The sequence below is a fragment of the Neodiprion lecontei genome, chromosome 2 (genome assembly GCF_021901455.1).
Source record: "Neodiprion lecontei isolate iyNeoLeco1 chromosome 2, iyNeoLeco1.1, whole genome shotgun sequence".
Taxonomy (NCBI): domain Eukaryota; kingdom Metazoa; phylum Arthropoda; class Insecta; order Hymenoptera; family Diprionidae; genus Neodiprion; species Neodiprion lecontei.
Window position 1 is genome coordinate 33,740,763 of NC_060261.1, and position 18,999 is coordinate 33,759,761.

The 18,999-nt window shown below is 40.5% G+C and overlaps 3 protein-coding genes and 1 non-coding gene across 5 annotated transcripts; 3 read left to right on the forward strand and 1 right to left on the reverse strand.

The window, feature by feature from the left end:
• Window positions 1-2,361: 2,361 nt before the first annotated feature.
• Trnar-ucg lies at window positions 2,362-2,434 on the reverse strand. The gene has a single exon. It is a non-coding gene; the product is annotated as a tRNA-Arg (tRNA).
• Window positions 2,435-2,684: 250 nt separating this feature from the next.
• Window positions 2,685-7,107, forward strand: LOC107224144 (juvenile hormone esterase). The gene is made up of 10 exons (XM_015664087.2): window positions 2,685-3,212; window positions 3,289-3,429; window positions 3,571-3,718; window positions 4,799-4,984; window positions 5,084-5,274; window positions 5,377-5,554; window positions 5,702-5,794; window positions 6,047-6,150; window positions 6,242-6,504; window positions 6,565-7,107. The coding sequence occupies exons 1-10, from the start codon at window positions 3,009-3,011 to the stop codon at window positions 6,788-6,790; spliced, it is 1,734 nt and encodes a 577-aa protein (XP_015519573.2). The 5' UTR covers window positions 2,685-3,008; the 3' UTR covers window positions 6,791-7,107.
• Window positions 7,108-9,255: 2,148 nt separating this feature from the next.
• On the forward strand, window positions 9,256-13,146 carry LOC107224145 (juvenile hormone esterase). 2 transcript variants are annotated; one of them, XM_015664088.2, is made up of 12 exons: window positions 9,256-9,500; window positions 9,563-9,689; window positions 10,217-10,431; window positions 10,527-10,670; window positions 10,787-10,931; window positions 11,050-11,235; window positions 11,330-11,520; window positions 11,739-11,916; window positions 12,007-12,096; window positions 12,182-12,285; window positions 12,402-12,670; window positions 12,800-13,146. In XM_015664088.2, exons 3-12 carry the CDS (start codon window positions 10,237-10,239, stop codon window positions 12,972-12,974), a joined length of 1,677 nt encoding a protein of 558 aa, XP_015519574.2. In that variant the 5' UTR covers window positions 9,256-9,500; window positions 9,563-9,689; window positions 10,217-10,236; the 3' UTR covers window positions 12,975-13,146. The 2 variants fall into 2 exon arrangements, with proteins under 2 accessions (XP_015519574.2, XP_046588820.1); XM_046732864.1 differs by lacking the exons at window positions 11,330-11,520; window positions 11,739-11,916.
• A 2,525-nt stretch (window positions 13,147-15,671) lies between these two features.
• LOC107224143 (transcription factor sox-3-like) lies at window positions 15,672-16,960 on the forward strand. The gene is made up of 2 exons (XM_015664086.2): window positions 15,672-16,271; window positions 16,473-16,960. The coding sequence occupies exons 1-2, from the start codon at window positions 15,859-15,861 to the stop codon at window positions 16,690-16,692; spliced, it is 633 nt and encodes a 210-aa protein (XP_015519572.1). The 5' UTR covers window positions 15,672-15,858; the 3' UTR covers window positions 16,693-16,960.
• The last annotated feature ends 2,039 nt before the right edge of the window (window positions 16,961-18,999 follow it).

Here is an 18,999-nt window from a genome sequence, read left to right on the forward strand (position 1 = left end):
CAAAACCTCCAGAGTTCTCGTACCATAACTGTTTTTTTCTCTTTGCCCTGTAGATTTTACGAAATTTTTCAATTAAAAAACGCATTTCAAATATAGTGGAAATAGCAAGCATAAATTCCACCGAATCATCAGTTTACGCATCAAGTAATGATCACCGATGCGTAATTGAATCCTGATAGTAAAAATATACTTGCATTAGTGAACATCGGATTCCGAATCACATTCGATTCCCGGCAAATTGTGGAAACGTAATGTGACATTATTCAATACAGATGAGCGACGATGGCTTGCCAATTCTGAAGCATCCCCACCATATTGAGCCGCGTATGACGGCCACAGGTTGGGATCTGGGTTAATATTAAGGGCCCCCTAATGAGGGCCCGTCAAGGGCCAATCATGTAAATTGCCTGGAGAATTCCCGGAGCTACATAGAATGGGAGAGTCAATCTCCGAGGGCCGTGTCCTGTGTTCTGTGATTTCCCAGGTTGCGAATATTCATTGTTCATTAACCGTCGCCAAGCCGTGGACGGCGCACTTCTCAATATCAATTTTTGTTAGGTTGATCAAATTCTCATGATTATCCGGAAGTATTGATTTCGAACGTGTCAGGTTCATTTCCTAAATTCGATTAGTGAACGAGTAATATTCGGCTAGCTTGAAGCGACCAGCTACGTGGAATCCAGCGTTGTTGAAAGCGAAACAAAAAACGCGAACTGTATTAATCAAGAAGAATTCTTTTCGAAGGAATACCTTGTATAGCTCTAAAATAGCGTCATAAAACACAGAGCATGAGAAAGAGAGTTACAACGTCGTATATATCATTGCGGAGAGTCTACAGTAGGTACGTTACAAACAAACCAGAAAAAGAGGACAAAAAAGCGCGACTCTAGGGGGAAAAAGAACGTTTTCAGAATTAAGTATAAAGTTTCCAACGTAAAGCGAACGCTGCTGGATTCTACCTGAGGGTGTACGTCATGTACAGTGCCTGTATGAGCGCATGTACGAAGGGGTGGTTAGGAAGATGAGTAAATCAACAGAACGTGATGGAGCAATATGTCACTGTCCAGTTCCCCGCGCTATCTGGTCACCCGTTTATTATAATTAATCTAGAGTTGCCTTCCAGGCAGGGTGTTTGTCTCTGTGCCAGCCACAGTTTACCACAGCATATTCTCCCGTCTCTGCGCGGTTTAGCCGCACTGCAATACCACCCAGTCATTTTCGCTACGGCGCGGCACAGACAGATTAGTACGCAACACTCACCCCCGTTATATCTATGCATATCAGGGTGACAATAATTCACTAGAGGTCAATCAGAGTCTAGTGGAACCCGGTCACCGGTGTCATTCAATAAAGGCCTGACGAGGCGCGACCTTTTGTTTGCCGTGGAAGCTGGGAGTGACGATGTTTTCCTCATCTTTACGGAGCATATAGAAATCCGTATACTCATCAAGCGCATCAATCAAACGTTTTTTTATCTATGTACGGGTAAGTTTTCTTCGCTGGTTAGATGTTAACCTTCGTAGCTCACGTACCTTTCGAAGATAGGTACATATCTCTTATCATTTCAACAGCTTGCCTTTAGATGACAAGAGTCTACTATACCGAGCGAGTATTTAATTTACTACTGGCCAACCCAAGGAATTTGGAAGTACCGACTGACAGTCAGTATGCACTCTGCCTTACCGGCCGTTATGACCGCGCCCGCTGGTACGCACGTCTACTGTGGTTTCCTCATCGCTAAACACCTCATATTGGATTTAGATGTATTAACGAAAGGGTGTACTTGTGCTCCAGACACAACTCCCAATTTTTTTCCAAACCCATTTTTGAAGAAATCTATATTGATTTCTACTGAAGACGGACCACATTTATAGCGTCCGATTATAAAAATTATTTTAGAAAAAGTTACCCTAGCACCAATGATACAATAGATAGGTAAAAAAGGAAGCTAAGTTAGCAAATATGGGCCGAAGAATAGTTGCTTATTGCTTAGATTCCATTACTCTACTGTTATCTTGTTCTTATGGAAAAAAAAGAGTTACAATTATAAGCTTACTACCAATGTAAAAAATGGTTGGGAGATAAGAAGTCTGATCCTAATGCAGATAGTGGATACGGTTATCGTTGACTGATGTAGAATCAGTCATTGATATAACAAGTGAGAAATTGCGATCGATAAGTAGCTAATGTCACGTTTGAGCATTTAGCGGAAAACTGATAATTCGTACGAGCTATAAATCATACAACTGACATGAGTAAAATAATAATGGGAGCGGTGCTCACCTTGTCCCAATTACTCCGAGTCGATAGTACGTTTTGTGCAAGGTGGCGAGAGAAATTGGAAGTAAAAAAACTGCGCGACGACCGTGACAGGACTCGAACCTGCAATCTTCGGATCCGAAGTCCGACGCCTTATCCATTAGGCCACACGGTCTTGTACGAAATAGTGTAAACTCAATCTATCCATTCTGAATTTAACAGCTGGGTATTGATCGCCTGGGTTTTTCAACGTTGCAGCAAGTGATCACTAATTCGAATGAATCGCTGCCAGAGATATCGTAAAGAAGGAATACGTTCTCTCTCTTTTTTTTTTGTCACCAAAATATATCCTGAGGCTTGCTGAGCCATTATGATAACGGATTCGTTACTATCGTAAAACATTGCTATCCACACCCAATTACGAAGCTTATCAGATGTTCGTCGGCATTATTAGATTCAACTTCATAGGTAAACAGACTCAGGCGGACAAAATGAAAAAATTTGTTGCTATCGGGAATTTGCAGTGCCGCCAATTGAAGCCGCTGAGTATCCTTCAGTAACCGACAAACTGCTGTTGGAGAAACTCGAATTATTTGATCGGGGTTTTTTCGCGCATCAATTTCTACGTTGTGCAAAGAGTGCGAAAACTCGTGAATCGTAATTAGTGAGAATATTAGTAATTTACGGTACAAGGCTTTGGTGGGGATCAGTTGTAACGATACTGGACACACGAAATCAAAAAACTCGAGATGATCCTCACAAAAATGTTTGCCATTATTTTGCCACTAATTTGTCTGACCGGTCGGGTTTCCGGGTTAAATGCAACCGTGACTGTCGGTGATTTGGGCACAGTGATTGGTCTGGAAGAAACAAGCACATGGACTGGCAGGACGATATACGCTTTCAGGGGAATTCCTTACGCTGAAGCACCAGTTGGCGACTTGAGATTCAGAGTGAGTGAGACGACACGCCTTGGTCTAACAAACGACCAGACAACTCGAGCAATTATAAATTCTAGTACTTTTTCAGCCACCGGTAAGCGTCAGCAGTTGGAATGGTACCTGGAACGGTACCGAATTCGGAGTGGTTTGCCCGCAAAATAGTGGAATTGGAACTCCATTGTCTGGTGTAGACGAAGACTGCTTGACGTTGAACGTTTACGTACCCGAGGTGAGTTCGAAGGAATAGCAACGACCGAATCAAGTACTCTGCGGCGTTTTGTAAGATTCTAAAGACTGAAGGGTACTTATGTAATCGAGAGATAATCAATCTCACCGAAATATTTAGTTGAGTAATTTTCACACGCGACAGGTCAACAGTGAAGACACTGCATTACCAGTCATGATCTACCTCCACGGAGGAACTTTCATGAGCGGATATGCCCAGCTGTACGAACCCCATCAGCTGCTAGAGGAAGACGTGATTCTTGTCGTGCCTCAATTTCGTTTGGGACCATTGGGTGAGTGGACTTGAACCCTTTGCCGAGGACGTGTCCCTGATAAAAGTCCAACAAGTATTGCTCTTCGCAAGTCATGTTCGAAATGATTTTAGATAAGCAATCACTTTTGTTCGAGGATACTTCAATGCTATCGATCGATCTTTACTGCCAGATTTGTTTCGTACAACGTTTCTCATGTTTAACTGCATGTACGTATGCTGAATCGCGATAACGAACCACTTAAAAACTTAGTTATAGCAGCTGTTTGTAGCACGTGTTACAAAAAATGTTCAACCACGAAAAATTCATATGAAATACCAATGGTCGATTACAATTTAAATCGTCATAGACACCGCTTTATGAGTTCACTTTGAAATAAGGCTGCTTAATTTGTTCTCAAATTATTGTACCAATAACGGTAACTTTATTAATTTCACTTTGAAAACATCGCCGAAATTAGAAGAATAATTGCGGCATTCGGCCCCCATTTCTACTTTGGCGTTATTTAATCATCCAAGTTATTAGACACCGAGAGAACGCTCATTTCCGGTCGTTCTAAAACACCTCGTTGTTGAGTAATTGTCACTAAAAATTGAACGTCACAGGACATCCGATACGCTTAATCTAACTTAACAAAACTAACCTTGCAAACTTGTCCAAACTGGATATTTGACGTGACAATACCATATGAAATAAATATGCTACGTAGAAATTGTTTTAAATGCAGACGGTTCGTTTTTTAGTAACAGTCTCTCCAAACGTATGCTTTTCGTATGAGTGTATGACCATGCCGTCACAGAACCACATATTTTCTTAATATACCACGCACTCCGTATTTGAATGCCGGTGAATATCAGCTATTTTTATTTTGCTTATCCAATCTCTATCCTTGCCAGAATTGTTATATTAACCGGCGATTGACGTATCACCGTATCACCAGTTGATCGATGCTACAAATACGAAGGAAATAGAAACAATCGAGTTAGCAATAATGAGAAATCAAACAGAAGGTGCTCATAATATTATAATTGTTGGTAAGGGTTTTTCGAATCAAGAATACGTATATGTATAAGAATGCTAAAATTGAAATTTGTACTTTAGGTCTTCTATGCTTGCAAACTGATGAGGTACCCGGAAACGTGCAGTTTCTGGATCAAATAATGGCTATGCAATGGGTTCAGGACAACATAGGATACTTTGGTGGTGACCCAGACTCAGTAACACTCTTTGGCCAGAGTTCAGGAGCGGCCTCGGTGAACCTTCATCAAATCAGTCCGCTCTCGACAGGTGAGATTACAAGTTACAACCACTGGCGGTCGGGTTCACGCAGTTGAAATATTAAATTTCACCTTCTCTTCCCTTTCCCTTGTTCCTCTTTATTTTCAGGACTTTTTCACAAAGTAATTCTTCAGAGTGGTTCTGCCTACGCACCATGGGTCATGGATTACAATCCTGTTCAAACTGCCACGAGACTCGGAGCTGTTATGGGTTGCAATCAGACAAATACAACTGAGCTGGCGGCTTGTTTCAAGGAGTTAACCGTTCAAACTATCCTTGACGGTTTCGCCACGTATTTGGTGAGTTGGATAAAGCAATTTCGATCCTTAGAATAAGTTATACGAATTCCAGAAGTATTGCTGTCAATTGCGATCAAATGATTTATTGTATTGCCATTCAAGGCAACATACAGTGCTGGTGGCCTCACCGAGATTGGGGGTCATCGAGCTGTTATTCAAACCGCCGGGACTCAAAAATTTCTTGAAGAAGATCCTCTGACATTGATTTCCAAAGGACAATTCAGCCAAATACCTATGATCGCAGGGGCGACTAAACACGACGGTAGTTTCGCTCTTGCAGGTAGGTGAAAAACCAGAGATCGATAAGATTCGACGAGACGTCGAAAATCCTATCCATATTTGTCACGTTTCATTCGTAAATATGCCTGCAGAAATAATTTGAGAGAGTTTTTATCGATTGAATGTATTGTTTCCTGTCTTCCAATAGAATATTACACCAGCTACTTTGTTCCATATGGATTCGCCGAGAACACGCAGTTCCTAAAGTACAATCTGACATCTTTCATCCTCTCAGCATTTGGTAAGTACGAAATCATTTTCAGGCTGATATAATTTTAGAAGTGAACTTTATAACATGTGCTTCTTAACGCAAGGAAATCAATATTTAAGGTCCTCGTCGTCGGCCCGTGCAATTACAGCATCTCGCTGGTACGACATATCGGCCTTTGTAACATTTCATAACACTATTCATAATTACTTGAACCAATCGATTCGATCTTGTAAGATGTTCTCCGCCCAAATGTCACTCATATCTGCCTGTCGTATTTCACAGGAGTCGAAGACCTAACGGGCGGTGTCGGACAAACCCTGACATACGCCCACTTCAATGAAGATGATATTGGAGATTTTCTAGCAATGGTTCCAGGAATCATAGATGTAAATACATGAATAAGCGATAATTGCGATTACATTTTCACCTGTATTCTATGGAGAACTAAATTCTTTTCACTTTCATGAATTCACCCAGATATGCAGTGTCTTCGCGTTTAAGGCGCCGATTTTCCAAATGCTCCAGACCAACAGTCTCTACAACTCATCATACCTCTACAGATTCGGATATTTTGGTACCAACAACGTACTGGTTTCCGCTGAGGACTTGCCATTCGAAACTGGTGTCGGACACTCTGACGAACTGTTTTACCTGTTCCCGTTGTCTAGCAATTTATCCGACACAGACGTGACGGTGGCTAAACGAATGGTATCGTTGTGGACGACCTTTGCTACCAGCGGGTGAGTTCCATTTACTAACTTCATTCCTAATTTATGTTCTAATTCCCATTTCATTCGCAGCGTACCGATAGCTGATGACAAGACTTGGGAATCAATGAGCACCCCCTTTGGCCCGTATCTAATTATCGACGAAGAGTTCTACGACGGTACCAATTATTTGTCAGAGTACACGATCGCTCGGGATGAGGGTATGACAGCCGTTGACAGATCTGCAGCATCTGGCATCGCGCCTCCTTCGATAATAATCTTGGCCACAACGCTGTGGTCAATTTTTATAAGACGATAATATGTCGAATTAGCTCGATTGGCTTGATTCGGGTGCATAGTATTTTGGCTACTTCATCGACATCAGAGATGATTGTTAGCAAGGTTTTCGCGAAAAGAAAACTGACGTAGCAATGACGTTACTACCATCCGATACAACAGAAATCTGATTTCTCATTGAATGAGATTTATACGTACCGAAGATAACAAAAATGTTTGAGCGAAACCTCGATCACCACGGCATAGAATCATGAAAGTCCATTTTTACACAGGTGTATATAGTTCTTGGAGTATCAAATGTATCAATGAATAAAAAATAAAATACTTTTCAACTACAAAGTCTATTGTCAGTCCGTCCGAAACGTAATCATGGCAAATCTATCGATCAAATGTTTATCTAATATCGGAGTCATTGCCAACTTTTTACATGAAAAATGGTAACTGAAATGAGTACATGTAGTAAAACGCTTAACGTCATCGGTCACAAGAGCGTTATTTCGATTGAATTTGAACAATCCACGATATCTGCGTAATTAAAAAAGTTGTACAAGGCAATTTCCGTCGGTTAACAATTATTGAACACGGTGCTTCGAGTCTCCTACTGCATACCGCATGTTCATACGAACTTTCTTCAGGTCAGATGTGGCATTGATAAAGTGAAAATACATTGTAATGATGGACTATCCTACAGTTTATCACAGTCACCATGGATACGCATGTCGCCAACGCCCCAAAATATTCTTACACCCACCAAGTTCAGAAAATTTTTGTCTTCGAGTGAAAATACCCTGGAAGAGTAATAATGATAATGTTCCTGGTAAAAATGACGACGGCGATTAACTAATTTTTTTCTTTTTTTTTCTGTCGAACCGTTCCGGTATAATTATCGGCACAATAGTGACGTATAAGGCAGACAAAATGAAACAACAAATGAGTAGTCACACGTCTGGGAATTCCATACGCAGAACCACCAATCAAAGTAAGTTGTATCAACAATTATGAACTAGTTTTGCACATTACACATCATTTGAGTGACTCGAGATTTAGCAAGCCAACAATTAAATGCACAGATCAGGAGATCAGAACTGACTTACTTATTATTACTACCGTTGTTGAAAAATATCTATATGTTATTTTTTATAAACCACAGTGTTACTTTAATCCATGACATAGACATCGAGTTTGAATAATGAACGGACTGTTTTTTTTTGTTTATCTTTACGCCGTGATTTCAGTCATCTGTTCCGATCACTTCGTGGAATAGAACACTAAACGCGACCTCATACGGCCCGGTTTGTTCTCAACCATCGATGAGCTACAACGGAAATTGTTCGACTTGGAACGTTTTTGTTCCCGAGACTTGTTGAAACCACGAATATCAAAAATAAACAAACGAAAAAAAAAGAAAGAAGTCAATTATCTGGTGAAAGAAAAAATGTCCTAGATTATAAACCAGTTGTTAGTCCCTTTATTTTCATCTTCTCAGTTGAAGTATACCTACGTCAGCTTTCAAAGTATAAAGTTTAACTTATCAGAACTCATCCGGTGTTCAAGCAATTGAACAGTCACACGATAAGTTAACGACGTCATAACATTAACCACTGAACATAATAGTGATGCTTGTATGTCATTGTAGCTTATATGACGTTACTCTCAGTAGAGTGAACGCTTTAATGATGTGATAAAAACTAAAGACCTGACCAACATAAATTGACCGCCGGATATAATCGTCTTCATCTACGCGATCCAAATTTGAAATCTGCAGTTTGATTTCCTACAAATTGTACAGCTACGAAACACTCTCAGCAAATAGACTATTCGAGGATACCTACTTATACACGTTTAACCAAAAGGTGTCTCATTCAAAGTCCAGCGATTCGATCTACCCGTTCGACGGCGGCAAGATCCATAGTGACTTCCGTTGCTTCTCCCCAGAGAAGATGATCAAAACGAAAATGATCTCGACATGGATTACAATTAGCTCGTGCTTGAGATCTAACCCAGTTTCGTGATTAATGGGTAAGAACAGGCGTTGTTTTGCGCAGCTTGCATCACTGATTGTGAGCAGCGTAGGTATTCATGCTACCGATTGCAGGATAATACCAACATCGGATGACGTCTCATGGCCGGCAATGTCAACGCCTGGGCCGTACCGTGTAATCGACAGCAGCGCTTCTGTCAAGGATAACTTTTCGGACGAGTTCGTTACCAGCGAAACCGTTTCGCAGTTGGTAATAAGTGTGATAATCAGTAACTGGTAATCAACCATCCTATTGATGTTAACTTACTTTGATTGCTAATAGTATTTACGTTGAACAGTAACTCGACCATAACGAATAAAGTTTTAAACATGACGTGTGACGTAGCAGAATTATTTGCGCAAACACGTCGTGATCCAGACGCAAGACTTGTTTGTTTATCTTATCTCATTATACACTTACGTTTTATTATCTAATCAAACATTTTCACGTGTGTATTGACAGTTTGAATAGCGATCTTCGTTATCTATGTTTCTGGGACGATCAAACATCACGACATTGGTCACGACCATGAACGTCATATTAGAATGAAGTAACAACATCCAGGTTATTCTAAGGTTCATTTTGTTGGCCGATCGCGTCGTTGAAAAATTAATTACAGTTAGAATTCGAAGATTTGAAGCTAACGGCACCTAAGTATTTTCACGTGATCACTCAACGATTGCTTGGAACGTCGAGCGAAAGACTCAAACGGTAAACTATGATAATATTGCATTCAATTTTTCATTATTGCCACATACTGTCATTTTCAAAAGGTCCCTCGCAGTGTGTGTGTGTGTAGCAAAATACGTTCTGCAAGATCGCCATGTTCAGTACTGCTCGAAGCAACGAAATATAAGGAAGCACCGAATCTGGATATTGTCAGTTCTGGTCACGATCGAGGTGAGTTTTTCTACAGTGATATCACAAACGTTGAGCTATTCATTCATTGAGATAATTATTAAGAATATGTGCGGCTGAATAATATAATTCTTCGCGTGAAAAGCTTATGGTCTGCTGTAACGTCTCCTTTCTCGCTTTATCCAAGAAAACAAAAAATAATAATACATGAATACATCTAAAAACAAAAGCCATGACATATGAATAATTTCGAAGGGACACGTGTGCTAAATTCATCTAGACGTAAGTAGCGAAATTCCAAATCGACCGAAGCGTTAGCCTAAAAGATTGTAAAATCGGTTAAATTCGTAGCTCGTAAATACAGGAAGGTGAGATAAGGTTATAAAAAAGTAGTAAAAACGGATCACGCGAGGTGATCAAGTGTTAGCCAACTCTATTTATATGCAATGAAAGACCGTCTTTCTAATTCGGTTGCTCAATGCGGTAAGTTAATAACCAATATTCGCCAATAATACCGCAGTTACATCAATTACGCAAAATTTAATTTTCGGTCAATTACATACTCTTAGGTAAACAGGAATTACACACGATGCTGAGTCCGTGGTTCGGAGTTTTGCTGGTACTCTTCAATATTACCGATGCGATCATCGAAGTAAATGTTACAGTTGGCCAGCTAGGAGTAGCAACAGGAAGATTGGACAGATCAAAGTGGAGCCAGAGACAATTTCACTCCTTTCAAGGAATCCCCTTCGCCGAACCACCGATTGGAAGTCTCCGCTTCGCGGTAAATGCATAGTGAAATTATGAGTCAATGATTCTATGGATTAGTCAAAGGTTTGCCAACATGTTAAGTCACCTTTCCAATGTCGAAAATTTAAGCCCCCAGTGAAGGTGATTTCTTGGAAGGATTACTACCTCGACGCAAAGAATTTCAGAAACATTTGTCCCCAAACCAAGCAACCCGGTTACGACGTTGAGGGTTACGACGAAGATTGCCTTCATCTCAACGTCTACGTACCTGCGGTGGGTGTAACAAATATGTTATGCATGTGCGCAAGACGATCTCGTAGCTAGTAAAGACCAAGAGTATTCGGAGTTGTACAATTTCGCACGCCAAAATCTACAGTGATTTTTTATAGACAAATGGGAAAGAGCTCTTGCCAGTTATGATTTGGATTCATGGTGGATCTTTCATGAGCGGACATGCGCAGAGATTTAAACCACATTATCTAATGGAGTCTGACATTATTTTAGTCGTACCACAATTCCGACTTGGACCATTAGGTGAGAGATCGAGGTGTCTACGAAATTTTGTGATTACCCTAATTACGAGCATTGGTCGTTGGTTAATTTCGAAGTTGAGAAGCAATTGTTCAAACGAATAAAAAAAATGTAATTTCAGGTCTGCTGTGTCTGGGGACAGAAGAGATTCCAGGCAACGTTCAATTTCTAGATCAAGTGATGGCTATGGAATGGGTGCGAGACAATATCGAGTCGTTTCGCGGTGACAGAAATAGAGTCACGTTGTCTGGGCAAAGCTCTGGGGCTTACAGCGTTAATTTACATCTCTTGAGTCCATTGTCACAAGGTTGGTACGTTCCTATAAAAGGAATGAATGGATTTCCGAGGGCCATGAAATCATACAACAGGATTACCGAGTAACACGAATAAATGTTACGTAGGCCTTTTTCATCGGACTATCATACAAAGTAACTCCGTTTACACACCGGGAATGATTGACAGAAATCCCGTCAAAACAGCCAAGGAAATTGCTGCAGTTTTAAAGTGTAACGTGGAGTCTGTCGAGCGCATTACCGAGTGTATGAAAACTCTTTCTGCAAAATCCATCCTCGAAGGATTTGACAAATACGTGGTAAATTGATCCTCTGACTATTAATTGAAAACAGATCGGTGACATTTGCTGCAAAGTTTCATACTGAGACAACACCGCAGCCTGTTTCAAGTAATCCGGTATATGAGACAAGTATTTTTCGATAAATCAAACGATTTTTAAAATCTTATGACGCAAGAATTCAACTCCCAATTAAGACTCTAAGAAGAAGTTTTACAGTCCATGCATAAAAATTATAGACCGTAAATTCCGTCAATGGAGGAGGCAGCTGGGGGGGAAATCGTGCCGTTATACAACGAACTGGGTCGGTTAGATTTCTGACAGAAGAACCGAGCCTCTTAATTGAGCAGGGAAAATACTTGAAAGTACCAATGATAGGCGGTACAACTAGCCAAGATGGTAGCCTCCTTGCGTCAGGTTCGCGAATAGTTATACTATACAAACGATTATCGTTATTAGAAAAAACTAGCCTCCAACATCTCCAAGATTATTGTTTTTCATTGTCAGGTCTGTACGACGGACTATCGTCGATTGGATTATTAAATGATCCCAACTTTCTCAAGGATAAACTGATCCCCTTGAGTTTAAAATATATTGGTAGGTAATACAAACTCGTTAATTCGGCACGAAACATTTAATTTCCTTCCAAAATAATTTTCAAACTTTTTTATTTCATTGTCAGGCGTACCAGACGAAACTGGTGTATTTTCACAGATACTGATCGAAAAATACTTCTCTAGCAGCGAACTGGGGGATTTTTTGAAAATGGTACCAGGTCTCATTGATGTAAGTTCAGTTTCAATTCGAATTTTAAAAACGAAAGGTTGCTGACCGATAATGGTAATCAACTTCAAACAAGATTGGATAATATTTTCTCTTTCCTCCACGAACTCTATCTCCAGATTGGCAGTGTGCTAATATTCAAAGCCGGAATGTACCGTATGGTGCATGAAAATTCTCGTTTTCAACCAACGTTCATGTACAGCTTCGATTACCGCGGTAGTCAAACGAGATTCGGTTACGAGTCTGTCAAAAAATATCCGTTCGACGGAGGCGTCGCGCACTCTGACGACTACATCTACCTGTTCCCATTCCCAGACAACCTTACAGAGGCCGACACAGTGATTGCGAAGAGAATGGTGCAGCTGTGGACCAGCTTTACGATAAACGGGTAACAAATATATTCGACTCTACATATACTATGTGTAATAAAATTTCACACCGATTTATATTCGAAAAAGTGAAAGAGAGGAGAAAAAACATACAATTGAATTCAAATGAATATTTCTTCAAATCGCAGAACTCCTTCTGCGGACTTTGTCAGCGAATGGCCAAAGATGTCGACTAGGGCTGGACCATATCTCAAAATCGGAACCGAGACGAGGGTCGGCGATAATTATTTTTATGAATACACAGTCACGATTCACAATAAAGCAACATCGCTGGCCGCCAGCCTTGTGCATTGTTTGTGCTAATTCAAGAAATAGAAATAACTGACATCATGTGTCTAACGTTAACACTGAAGAAAGTCGAAAGGACTGAAGTTATCAAATGACAAAGTTTCTCATCAATTGGGACCTATTTTTTTTTTTTTTTAGATGTATAATTTTTGTTCAATTTGAATAAAAGAAATAGTTTCTGTATAAATCATACAATTTACTGATATTTACCCCGAATTAAGAACATCTACCGATTACCGTCATAAAATTATTTGATATTTCCCTCAATACGCGTTTTCTCCCGTGAAAAAGGCTAACCGTAAACTTATAGAAAATAAAATATTTTCAACGATGAGATTGGAAAAAAATTCACCTCCCAATTATTTTGAGAAAAAAGTGATGTACTGGTATATGATTTTGCAGAACCTTCGCTGATTAAAAGATTGAGAATTAGTTAACGAGGGGCTGGTGAGCGAAAGGTGAGGACGGGGTGAACCCCCGTGTTACAGGATGTTCGTGTGCGTGGCTTTACGCTTTGGGTGTAGAGAAGTGCGCAGGGGCCGGAAGGCTTACCCCCGGTAACGCGTTACCAACTCGGGCGTGGCTTGTTATGTGTTTATGGCAATTATCCACGGATTACCTTATTATTCCACTTTGAGCGCGTTTCAGGATGTGGAAAACGAGTAATTCGAATCAAAGGCGAGACCTGCCGAGTTATACGATCCGCGTCACCTTGTACTTCACTGGTTAGGGCAGAGACCAAGAGAGCGGAGGGGGGGGGCATTAAAAATTATTAGTCTTCATCGTGCCAATTATCCTATATCTCCAACACGCTCGAGTAGACCGTGAGACGAAGCAGCGTCTTTTTCTCGGTGCAAACCGGTCGTGAAATCGATTACAGCCGCTAAAAAGTTTCAAAATAAATATGTAGATGGTTCTCTGTTCCTTTCAAGATTTGGTGAAAAAAATTTTGCATCATCTTCCTACGATATGCTGCGACAAATTTGATAATATTCATACGTGCTGCATGAGTGCTAATTTGCTTCGTCTCACCCTGAATATTATACGCAAATATCGCAAAAATGCAACCGCTTGATCGTTGATCCCGTTCCTGTCGCTCCACGTGAATATCAAAGTGTTAAAAAATCAAAGGAGAGTAAAATATTAAAACCGACGTTTGATGATGAGTAGTTGTTAGCTACAGGCCTCGCTGGTAATAGGCATACTGCGACATAACTCGCACCTAATTAGTAATTAGATTCTTGAACCCCGTTCCTCAAGGGCTGCCATGATATATATTTTTCGAATCACGAGCGGTATATACGGATTTCTCTAATATGAGCGCAGAAATTATTATTTTAATTTCTTTTTCAATGCACTCACATCTCATACCTGAATAATCTGCTAATCTCAATATAACGATCACCGATAGTATGGAAATATATGGAAAGAAATTCTTTCCATCTGGTTAATTAATTGACGTCCAAAATTCTTGCAAACCAAATGTATAAGAATACAGAGTGCGTGCAGCTATAAGAAATGATCGTTTTTTTTTCACAGTTGAACTTCGCGTCTCCATTAGCATGTAAAATTGTTTCAATTTCAAATGCAAATCTTGTATGCAAATTTCTTTGCTCTCCTCGACATATAAAAGCAATCACGGAGAATTTTGTTGCATGCCGGTTAGATGGTACATACACAGTACCTACTGTAACGCTGGAAATATTATCCGTATAGATATTCGCGAATGCAAGAATAACATAGGGCACTCCGTTGTTGAGGGTATAAGGCACGAAGCTGTGACAACAAGATAAAGCAGAGCCACTCAGGGGCCTCCAACTTCAAGATATCATAAAAAGCTCGTGCTCGATTCTTTCACGAAATATTGCAAACATTCTGCAATGACAGTATCACATGATGCTGTCGGGGTAAAGAAATCTAATTTTCCGTACGGTTATTGTTTAGACTTTTTACTTTTCTTAAATGGAACAGAATTGGCTTTTGATATTACCTTACACTGTTAAATGAAAATAGTTTTTCTTAGCGTCGTTATGCCTGAAACACGCTCAATACACAAAGCTGCAGAACGAGCGTAACTGCGGAACGAGATGTCAAACGCAATGGTAGGGGATTATATTGAGGTAGGGAGTGAGTGAGCAAGCTCACCCTGCTTAACAGATTTGATTTAATTTCAATTAAACACAGATTACATCTGATTTATTCCACCTCCTCGGTTAAATATTCAATTCACAAACATACACAGAGACACAATGCTGTTTGCACATTAAACTGCCGATTTCTCATCTTATTTGCTTTGACAATAAGTATAATAACAATGTCTTTAGGCGTAAAAGTTTTTATCTTGCTTTGTCCGTAATGTTTATCTGATAATTTTCATTTTCTATTTTCTTTTCAATTGTGACTGACAATCGGTACCATGCACCCTAGCGATGCGCAAATTGTCTAACGTCGCGTTGTGTAAAAGGGGGCAGGACAATAAATTGAGAAGTCCTCCGAAAATTGTACGCACGATAATGAAGAATTACCATAAAAGGAGTGTCGGAAGGTGTGTTACAGATCAATAAAGGAATACGTGCAGAATGTGTCGGTGTGCATGTCGATAAATGACCTAATCAGCACATAACAACGCTTTGGATTTGTTAGAAACGAATTACCGGAAAATAGAACACAAAGAGAATCTGACAACAGAAAGAGTCACATAACGCAATTGTGACACGACTCTCTTTCTAGTGCACGGAGATTCGTCGGCTGTACAGCGTCAACGGAGAGGCGCGACTGAACTATCGCTCCGGTACAAAACCCGACGCGATTCACGAAATGGCCAAAAGTGCGGAGTCTCAGTGATCCAGAGTTTGCAAAAGCTGCAGGTGATGTGTGATCGGTGTAAGAATTAAGGGAAATGCAGTTTTCAACGGAACCCAATTCGGCGGGGAGGAGTTTTCAATCGGGGAGTAATTTAATGGAAGCCAAAGTGAGCAGCAGTTGTACAACAGAAGAGTCGAAAGAACACGTGAAAAGACCGATGAACGCTTTCATGGTATGGTCAAGACTCCAGCGTCGTAAAATTGCGGAAAAACATCCGAAGATGCACAATTCGGAGATTTCGAAGAGACTTGGCGCGGAGTGGAAGGTCCTCAGCGACGCGGATAAAAGACCCTTCATTGACGAGGCTAAAAGACTGCGGATCCAGCACATGAGAGATCATCCGAACTACAAGTACAGACCCAGACGAAAGCAAAAGACGTCTGTCAAGAACGTCGCCAGGCCGAGCTACCCAAACTTCTCGTTTGTCGATCCGATTGAGCTAAGAAGGTAGCAAAAAAGTGTAGCCAGTTGTCTTTGAAATAGCTCAGAGTTTCGGATGTGAAAAATTTTCGTTTGTTTACAAGCGTTTTTAAAAACTGTACAGAAACTGCATTGCTCTCTCAAAATGATTGTTAAATAATTTTTTTCTTTTCCTCGCATCGGGTTTGGTAACATTGATGGAGTGGTTCCGTCTTTTCTCTTTCGCAGATACTACCAGCCACCAGCCTTCGAGTTTCCAAAGTATTCTACTAACACATATCAAGAGCCTCCCCTGCCAAGCTATTCAACACTGTCGCCGAGTGGGACTGGCTATCAGCAACAGCAACAGTTAATTCGTGCGGCAGGAGTTTACGCATCCGCTTGTACAGATTTAAACACTTCCGTCGTAGACTTTCGTCAGCAGAATCCCACCTATTACTACGAATAGTCGTTACAGTGAGTCGCAATGATAACGAGTCTAATGATCGAGCAGACACGTGTGAAGGAACAAATTTTCTGCAAAGTGAAATTTGTTGAAATGGGTGCATAGGTGATTCTGTACAATTTGTTTTAAAAGAATAAAAGAACGAAGAGAACGGGTAAAATAATGCGATTCTACCGAGGAGTGTTGTTCGAGGATTCGATTACTCCGCATGAAATATCTGCTGAGAGAATCGGGTTATTTCATTGTTCTCTTTTTTTGATGTATCAATGAATGGGAATACTGTACATTGTATTATATTCAGTAATTCGGGAATTCAGGAGGTCTCGAAACCAGTGAATCGTTAATAAATAAAAATCTGATCCGAAGAGTACAATCCATTGGGATAAAACGCGTTGAAAAATAGCAGATGAAATAAAATAAAATTGAGGGATCAATTTTTGATACAATAACGACGCGCAAACATCGGCACCAGTAGGTACGACGCGATTCCGCTCGTGTACGTAGCCACAGTTTGCGGAAAATAAAATTAACCGCAGAAGAGATAAAGCGAAAATACAATTTACAAGCGAGACGGAACAATCGATTGATAACTATCAGGATACCTGCAAACCGCTGTGTAGAAACACGACCAAACCACATGCAATCATTTCTTCGTGATAGCTTTGACTTCCTGTACTCATGCTACCATTCCGGCACTCATAACCGATCTTATCTCACTCAGGAAACGCTGCATATTGCGACGTTAATATATTTTTCATTACCATCATTCGTTGTTCTCGAATTGTTCCCACCGTGTAAACTGCGATATCGTGATCTGGAAACTAGCGAATTAAGCAGCCAAGTAAGACAAAGAAGAAAAGAAAATGGAATTCGGATGTCTTTGAAGTGAATAAAAATGAAGAGGTAGAAATTAAACAGTCTTGAAACCGTGTCATTTTACGACAGGTGAGATACAGACCGTTTATCAGCCGGCCAAGTTCGTGCACCACCACAGTTACGGACGTGTAGTATTCGAAATGCGTTATGTAAATTACAAAAAAGGGTGTGTAACGCGTCCAACAATGAACGACAAAAGAGGAATTGTTTGGTATGAATGAAATGTAATAATGCCGCGAATTGTCGCGTCACAATGACCAACCTACGCGTATCACAATGCGCCGGATATGTGCCGAGAAGTTTAACCTGAAATAATGTTTCAATTATATTGTTATTCAACTAGCGATAATGCCGGTCTGTCACTCCCGTATCACAGCGAACCACAAACTTTGACTGCATCAAATCAATATCTCACAAACTGTTGCGGCAACAGCAGCACCTGCTAATTACCAATTAATTTGGAATGCCGGCCACACCGTGGCTGATGTGAAAATTCAAATGTTACAGACATTTTCGGGGGGGGGGTTTGAAATACGTGAAAGCATGTACGTTTTTACTTTATGATCTCCGTAATAATTTGACCAAATCTTCAGGCGAAGACGTTAGAAATATTAAAAAACAACGGGCTTAATTTTAAATCCAGCTTGTCGGTATCAGCAAGAAATTTATGAGCAATCTCACAAGGCGAGGGAAATACGCCTTATAGTTCGTAGTGAAGACGCGTCAAGTATAATTGATTTGTGAAGAGGATCGACAAGCGATACGCCCGAGGACGTCAGGAACGTCGAAGGTCTCCTCCTCGCGTAATATGCCCGACCTTATAAACCCTCGGGAATAATATTTCGGAAGTCGAGAAGGCGAGATATTCATGCGACGCCAACTCGAGCTCAAGCTTAGAGTCGTTGATTACTGCCAAGTAAGCAGCCATTGTAAACCCAAGATTACTCCCGATCACATCATCGCTTGCTTGCCAGTGATTCTCCGCGTGATGAATTTCACGGTTTTCAATTTAGGTACGTAGAAAATAAAAATCGCGATATTCTTCCGTCCATCGCTGCATCGGTTAATCTCGCGACAAATTTCCCGTGCACGAAAAAACTGCTCAGCGTTTCGATTATTCACTCTATAACGCGTAGCAATTTAATTGATATAAGCAGGAAGATCAATAAATTCCAAGATCATCTTTGAACCATACACGAGTCGGCGAAATTGAGGGTGAATAATTTTGAGCTCGAGATGAGTACCTTTAATACTACTGAAATACGTTGCCGTAGAGTTGAGTACCCTGAACATTTTGAGAGACCTCATCTAGGTCCTGAGAGCGAATTTACGTCACAGAGCTTGGTAATTATACGAGGAATTGAGGGATTGGAATATGTGATCGTCGACCGCCTAGTGCAGTCAATGCTTGAAATATGTCTAAGGGGTAAAATT